Raw genomic sequence first — 7845 nt, 5'->3', positions numbered from 1 at the left:
TGATAGCATGCCTCCTATTTTTGATGATTAAGAAAGTGGGTTTGGAAGAGTGCCAACTTTAGGAAGTTGTGATCCCACTATTTTGGAGGGTGTTAAATCTTATTTTAATAATAAAAATGGATTTGAAAAGGTTATGACTTTATTTAATAATGATTCCACTATCTTGGAAGAGTTTTCAATTGATTATGATGAGAACAAAGTTGCTACTTATGATGATTATTGTGATGTCACTTATGTTATAAAAAATAGTGATGATTATATTTATAAAGTTTGTCATAATTATGATTACCCTTTTTCTGAACATTATTCTTTTAGTGTGGAAACAATTTATAGTATTCAAGTTTCGTATGAGAATAATCTTCAGCATCTTTCAGAAATCGTCCGTGTACTATCATGTGTATAGCAAGTTTCTAACTCATATAGTGATGGAAACCACCCACTTGCTGAATTATTTTCAGCAGGCACGGTTATTACTCTCTTCATGCTAACCCATGAGAATGTGCTCTCAAATCATACAGAACTAACAACTCACAATCACAAAAAAAAAATACTCTTCTTTTCATAGCATAATCAGATAAAAACAAAGGAGAACACAAAGTTTACATTCACAACCAACCGAAGATTAGTATCTGGCTAACGCCTAATACTAATAATATAATGGGATATTACATGACTGGAAATTATGACTAACAAGTCATCACAAATAATATTGATATGGTATTTCTCAAAAGAATTAGAAAGATAAAATTAAGCGAGCCCTGATTATAAGTGAGTGTGTGCCAAAGCTTTGTGAGGTTATGCCTGAGCATCAACATCAGTAATGAGTGCGAGCAAGTACCAATAACTTCTGCTTCTTACGATTTCTGAGGCTCGTACTTCAGGTAGTCATCCTGTTTGATTTTGAACATCTGCCAAGAAAAGAAAATCATCATGGTTAGAGCCAAGCCAGTCTCGCTCGCATACTTGCACATATGAGACGCGAAGCAAAGATCCCAGCACAATAAATTCGATACACAGTTCTACCAGTAACTTGGCACATATGGGATGTGAAGCAAAGATCCCAGCACAATAGATTCTAACTAATGGGTCTCATTGCCAGGAAACTCATGATTCCCAATAACAAACCACAATATTAATTTCTGCAGTAACATAATACAGGTTGTACCTTCAAATATTGATTTTAGTCGCATTCTTTTAGATTTTCCTGTCTTGACCAGCTTGTCCCTGAAAGAGTTGAATATCAGATTAGCAAATTAAAGATTGGAGCACTATATATTGCTAGCATGCATTTTTAACTATGAAAGAGCTAAAAAGTGAATATCAGATTAGCAAATTAAAGATTGGAGCATCATATTAGCAACTATATATTGCAAGCATGCATTTTTAACTGTAAAAGAGCTAAAAAAGTGTTTACTTCAAGAAAATATAACAAGCGAAGCAAAAATGTATTTCTAAAAGGTGAACAAAAAATGAAATATCAATCCTAATTAGGGTGTGCAGGACCAAATAATTAATATGCCACTCTGGGAAGAAAACTTCAAAACGTACCAGCGATTGTGTTCACATGGTACAATTGGTTGTCTTGTCATATTCCTCTCATCATTACACGAAAAAAGGACTCCCATAGCCTCACATATGTAGTCGGGATGCTGCAAGAAGCAAGAAGCAACAAACAACCAACAAAAAGATAAATTTGCATATGTACCTATTGAGAGACAACATACACATTTTCTGGATGATAATTTGAATGTTGTACAAAATTCAAGAGAAATTCTCCTCCACCAAACAGTGCTCGCTACATTACTTCATTGCACATATACTCTGCACTGGAGCTATTGACTGCAGGAATTAATCTGATCTCAAGGTCGCCAACAACATCAATCAGCCATAACAGACAACACTATAGTGCCCAGTCTTACAAATCTAAGCTACAAACTATAACAAAGGACATGAAACAATACGGTACCTGGACCAACAACAGTCATGTGGAAGCAGAGGGATCACATCATATTTTTGTGTAAGATTTTCCAATAAAACCAGTCAAAGGGTGTAAACTTTGTTCCTTTAGGTGGATTGAATAAACCATATAACCAAGACCATTAACTCATCCATGAATTCTAGAGAGAAGAATAAGCTGTACACACATTAGTTCATGAGAATAAAAAAAAGGAGAGAATAGATATACACATATAAACAATGCACTGGTCAATGATGAGATGAAGAAAAAGCCACAAGAAGAACAAGGAAAGAGAACGTGCAAAACATCATGTTGCTCTCCTCGCCGGGCTGCTACCCCCCCGCGCACACGCACACACAACACAACCAAGAGCCATCAGGTGGAAGAGCTTGGATTGGCACCTCTCGTGGCAGTTCTCCATGGCTGCCGGCCCTGCTCGCCGGACCCCGAGGTAGGAGACGCGCGGGTGGACAGCCGGGCGAGACATGGGCGCGCGCTGGCGGTGCGTTCGGATTCAGAAGGAGTATGTGGTCTACGACACCGGCGACAGGCGACCGTGCGGCTGAAATTGGGGATCGTCGGTGGGAGGTGGGGTTTGGGATTGCCGAGGGCATCGAAGAAAACGGAACGATACGTTTGACTTACGGATAGCGATACCGGGGACTGCGGGTTGAATTTTAAAGAGGCCAGGGGCTTTTTCCAAAAAGTGCGCGACAGTGAATCCTACAAAATCAATTCGTGCTTTATTATTAAAACAAATACTAGCAAAAGAGCCCGTGCGTTACAACGGGTATAAAGTAAATTTCAAAGTTCACGCGATATTGAGAAATTTATCTGTCGTGGTGAAATACTGAGCTATATCTCTCAGTCCGTTAAATTCTTCATTGTCTTAATGTGAATTCATATTTTATACTTGCCCACTTCAAAGATAAGATGGCCGTTTAAAAACATCATACAACATATATAGCCTCTGTGAGGTTCCGTTTGATTTTAAGAGTCCCACCACACACAACATATATAGCCTCTTCCTTCCTTATTAATTTAGTCCATATATTAGCCTCTCCCTTTCCTTTCTTATTTTTGTCATCATTTCTTTGATTTCCTTCCTTATTATTAGTAAGCCCATAAGTTTGCCTCTCTATTTTTCTTCCTTGTCCCTTCCACGTCTCGTTTAATTTCCTTCCTTTTTAGTATAGGCCACAAATTAGCCTCTCTCTCTTTTCCTTTCTTATTTCTGCCAACGCCCCGTTTGATTCGTGAGACGGCTTTGTGATACTGAGGGAATTTAAAGACGTATATAAATTGGTTAGATATGGTCTAAAATAGCGAGGTGGGACTAAGTTGACATCTGTATCAACGTTAATAGGAGCACACAACAAGATCTAGGTTGTTTGCTGTGTTATAATGTAATCAACAGGACGTCTTGAGATCGATTGTATTGACCAGCAATTATTTTTGCCTTATACTGCCAGGGCGCAAGAAACCTTAGCTGAGCCACGATTTGTGAGCCAATAATTCTCCTTGGATTATTACATGTATTTAACTTAATGCTAACACAAATTGATGGTAAGTAGTTTAGATGGTACACACGTGCAACATTTATCGATAGGGCTCAAGTTCGATCCCCAACATAAAATTCTTTATTTTTTTACGTCATGGCCTAGGCGAGATATTAAGAAAAATATCAAAATCATGAAAAAAACGGGCAGGAAGAAATGTAAGAAAGCGCATTGTGACGGTGAACCCGACAAAGTCAATCCGTGCTTTATTATTATTAGAAAGAGATTAATTACTAGTAAACATGCCCGTGCGTTGCAACGGGAGAAAATATATATCATATGCCCAACCTAATAAATATGGCTCGAGGATCCCTCCCTCGGCACACATATGTCCATGTCATCACTTATCCTCCTTCCCGCCCTCGTTGACGGTGCCCACGGTACTGAACGTGATCAATCCCTACACAATGTGCTTGGTCGCCACATGACACATTTTACCGTTATCGACACCCAGTGTCCTAGGCTCAAATCTTCGTTCTCTCCTTAGTTTGGCTTCTCCTCCATTCCTCCTCCTGTTGACGTTAACAAAACCAAATTCCAAATCAATCGTCCACGCTATTTGACCTTTCTCAAGGCATCCGACCAATTGGCAACGCAATACACTTCTCAAGGCATCCGACCGATTGGCAACGAAGCACAAGCGCTCAACCGCTCATATTTTTCACAGTGAAAGAGACTTCATGGTTTAACAGATCCGAGATGTCTTGAACAAGAGCATAAAACAAGCTAAGCATATGTTCTTACCAACACCAAACAGAGGATATAATTTATAGCTACCAAGATGTATATTCGCAATTATACAGAAATTTTAAAAAACTGTTGTTGACAGGTGGTTCAGTTATTCGAGTGTCTTCCCATTAGCCTAGTATAAGGAAACGCAAGTATCATCCATGATTGATCAATTATAGCTACCAAGATGTATATTCACAATTATACAGAAAAACTTACAAACTGTTGTTGCAGATATAACACCGCCGTTACAATAAAAAAAGATTACAGGTGATTCAGTTATTCGAGTATTTGCCCATTAGCCTAGTAAGAATACACCAAGTATCATCCGTGATTGATCACTGGGACATCCTTTGTGCTTCATAAGGCTAACGCAGGCATACAAATGGATAAAAACCAATATTGTATTTTCTTTCCGTCCAAAATAAGACTCCCTAGTAGTAATAGGTAGCTGCCGACACCCCAAGCCGAAGAACAAGAGAGCAGAATGTATGTTCCCTAACACCACATCACAAAAAGGAATTAACTCGAAATAGATCAAGCAAAACTGAACTAATCACAACATCCCACTGCGACAGAAATTAAACACACTTCTCTGAACATCATCATAAAAAAATTGATTGGTAAGTGGAGAGAGGTATCCTTGACATGTGATGTTACTGGAACCAACTCATCAGTCTGCAAACTACCATCTGTTCGAATCCTACAGAAGCAATCTACATTTGCAGATACAATGCTGGAGTATAGATTGTTAGGACTTCACCTGTTTTTGGTATAAAAAAAATAGGTATCTTGGGACACAGCAAGCTGAAATTATCCGATGTATAAATAGTCAATTAGGATCTAAGGCATATTACATTTTTTATGAGGTTCATAGAAAAGCATCTATCTAGAATACAAGTCCGAATAATTATGTAGTCATGAGCAAAAGGTGGGGCGAACAAAGAACCTAATATATGCTAATTAAATTCGATAAATATATATATCCATACTAATAACCTTTTCATACAGAATTAGGAAATTGTCCTACTGAATGATGAAAAAAATTGGAAGACAATATGTTGTTCATATGCACCTGATTTCTCCATCAAGTCATGTCTTCCATTCCTATTGGCCGTCAGCTTGAAGCTCTCTTGTAGTACCGATTCCCTGCGCCACAAACCAATATAAACGACGATCACCACAGGGAACTGATAGTGCTATGGCAGCCAGCGACTCATTTGTGATCAAGGCCGGAGTGTTATGGAGTCTTGCATAAAGAACAACATAAAGATTTGGGCTTAGGGTAGGATATAAAACTTATAAAGCTTTACATGTTTTGCCTTTTTCCCATCAAATTGGCAATAATAGTACTTAACGATACAGGCCAAAAGATTGATTAAATATGTGTGTAGTTGCTATTTTTATCCTAACAATGGCCAATCGCTTTACAGGAGGGTAGTAGAGATGCCGCTGTATTAGGAAAAACAATATGACAAATAGAATTCGAAATTGCCAACCTGTAAAGAGAGATGTGTATTTTAAGTTTTACAAACTTTCCAGATTTCTCAAGATGATTTTTAATATTGTGTATAATCTATCTTTGGCAGATCTGCAGTAAGCTTTTCAAATTGTCGCCCATGCAAAAATTAAGCTAGATGTATGACATACCTGAGTTATATAGGTTTTGTTTACATCACGTACATGTACCCCGTGTACACGACCCGCCTATATTTCAACTCCAATGTATGTGCTTTAATAATCGGATAATCCTGATCCGAAAAAACACATTAATAACTAAAAATGAATTATGGATTTATTACATACTTTTAAAGATAGAAATACCATACCTCATGTATATGAGGTCAACCACAAGCAGCTGACCCGGATAATCCTGATCCCAAAAAAACACACGAATAACTCAAAATGAATTGCGGATTTGTTACATACTTTTAAGGATAGAAATACCATACCTCATGTATATGAGATCAACCACAAGGACGCTGACTCCAGCAAAGACACTTGCTCCAAATCAAGAAAAGGAAATCATAAATTATGATAAGTTTCTCTCTTATTAATCAAGCAACCGTAGCACACCAGTCCCAACTCCCAAGTACTGTTCCAGTTTCTCTCTGATTAATCAAGCAACCCTGATCTCTCTGAAAGATCCTAATCAACCAGCACACTAGTCCACTGATAAATCAAGCAGTCCCGATCTCTCTGAAAAATCCTCAATTTACATGTTCTCCTTCCTTCCCAGCCATGGCCAAGACTATACTCCTCCTTTCATTGAAGGGACTTTCTCAGCCATGCCATTTATCTACAATCAGAAAAATCAAGGTAAACAATACAGATCTATTTTCTTCAAAAGATAGTATAACATGGAACAATCAGATGGACAGAAAGATGCAGTACTCACAGCAAAGATAAAGCTCATGAACATTGGCTCTGACAAACACACAAACACCTTGTGTGCAAAAAACAATAGAGAACATCCACAAGATATAACCAGCTAAATCATTAGTTGAGGTGGAGGGCAGTGCAGAGGGGACGACGAGGTCGCCTACGAGTGCAAAGACGACCGGCTGGCGAGCGCGAGCCCTCCAGGGCGGCGCATAGCGAGGAGCTCGGGGGCACGGATGAGAAGAGGAGCTGAGGTGGAACGGTGGTGCAGGGTGCTGCGATCTGGCGTCGGTTGGCGACTGGCGCGACACCGGGTCGAGCGTCGCGCAGGGTATGTCGGTTGGACGCAGAGGTGGTCGGGGTAGGTCTTGGCACGGCTGGGCCTTGTGCTCGCTGCGCTGGAGGCGCGTCTCCCTCGAGCACAGGAACAGGAGGCAGGCGACGAGCTACAGGAGCTCCATGCTGGAGGTCATCGCAGGTTGGGCGGCCCCGGATCGGGTAGAGGAGGTGGAGGGCGCGCAGATCCCGTAGGGAGGCGCCGGATCTGGCCAGTGGAGGTCACGTGGCGGCGTTCGAACCTCGAGCTCGAGGACTGGGCATCCATGGCCCTGGCACGGATCTCCTGGAGACAAGGAGATAAAAGGAGATTAGAGAGAGAGGGGAAAGAGAGAAGGCAGGGGAGCGGCGGCGTGACCTGGGTGGTCGCCGGCGACGGCGCCGGTCGCCGGACGACGCGCGAGGGAGGCAGAGGAGGAGGCGCACGGGAGGAGGAGCTCAGGGTCGGGCGCTGGTGGTGGCGGCGTACCGGCGGCGACAGCACTCGGGCCTGGGCGGGCCGGATTTCTCACTTTAACCGCAGATTGAATTTCGAATACCGCAGGGACTCTTTTTCAAAAGCGACGCGACGGTGAACCCGACAGACTCAACCCGTACTTTATTATTAGGAAGAGATTAATTATTAATTACTAGCACAAAAGTCCGTGCGTTGCAACGGGAGAAAGAAAACTCTCTCTTTCCCAATGAGGCTTCTTTCGTCCATGTCTTGTATTTTTAACATGACATCTATGTCAACATGATAGCCCGCCCGTGTTGCCGCTTATCCTTCAGTAAGTTCTTACAACGATGCTTGTGTTGTTTACCTAATCAAAGCATGTTGGAACACAATCAATTCTAATATGATGAGGTCAACCACCACATGACACGCTTTTCATTAAAAAG

At 41.0% G+C, this 7845-nt stretch overlaps 1 protein-coding gene and 1 long non-coding RNA gene across 2 annotated transcripts; both read right to left on the bottom strand.

Moving 5' to 3' along the window:
* Positions 1–539: 539 nt before the first annotated feature.
* LOC125520228 lies at positions 540–2597 on the bottom strand. The gene is made up of 4 exons (XM_048685085.1): positions 2359–2597; positions 1549–1649; positions 1166–1224; positions 540–908 (listed from the first exon to the last, which is right to left on the bottom strand). Exons 1-4 carry the CDS (start codon positions 2569–2571, stop codon positions 886–888), a joined length of 396 nt encoding a protein of 131 aa, XP_048541042.1. The 5' UTR covers positions 2572–2597; the 3' UTR covers positions 540–885.
* A 1801-nt stretch (positions 2598–4398) lies between these two features.
* LOC125519698 lies at positions 4399–7487 on the bottom strand. The gene is made up of 6 exons (XR_007288284.1): positions 6644–7487; positions 6198–6544; positions 6075–6118; positions 5896–5996; positions 5321–5394; positions 4399–4743 (listed from the first exon to the last, which is right to left on the bottom strand). It is a non-coding gene; the product is annotated as an uncharacterized LOC125519698 (long non-coding RNA).
* Positions 7488–7845: the final 358 nt, after the last annotated feature.

The sequence above is a fragment of the Triticum urartu genome, chromosome 7 (assembly GCF_003073215.2).
Source record: "Triticum urartu cultivar G1812 chromosome 7, Tu2.1, whole genome shotgun sequence".
Classification (NCBI taxonomy): Eukaryota; Viridiplantae; Streptophyta; class Magnoliopsida; order Poales; family Poaceae; genus Triticum; species Triticum urartu.
This window is presented reverse-complemented; position numbering and strand designations above follow the sequence as displayed.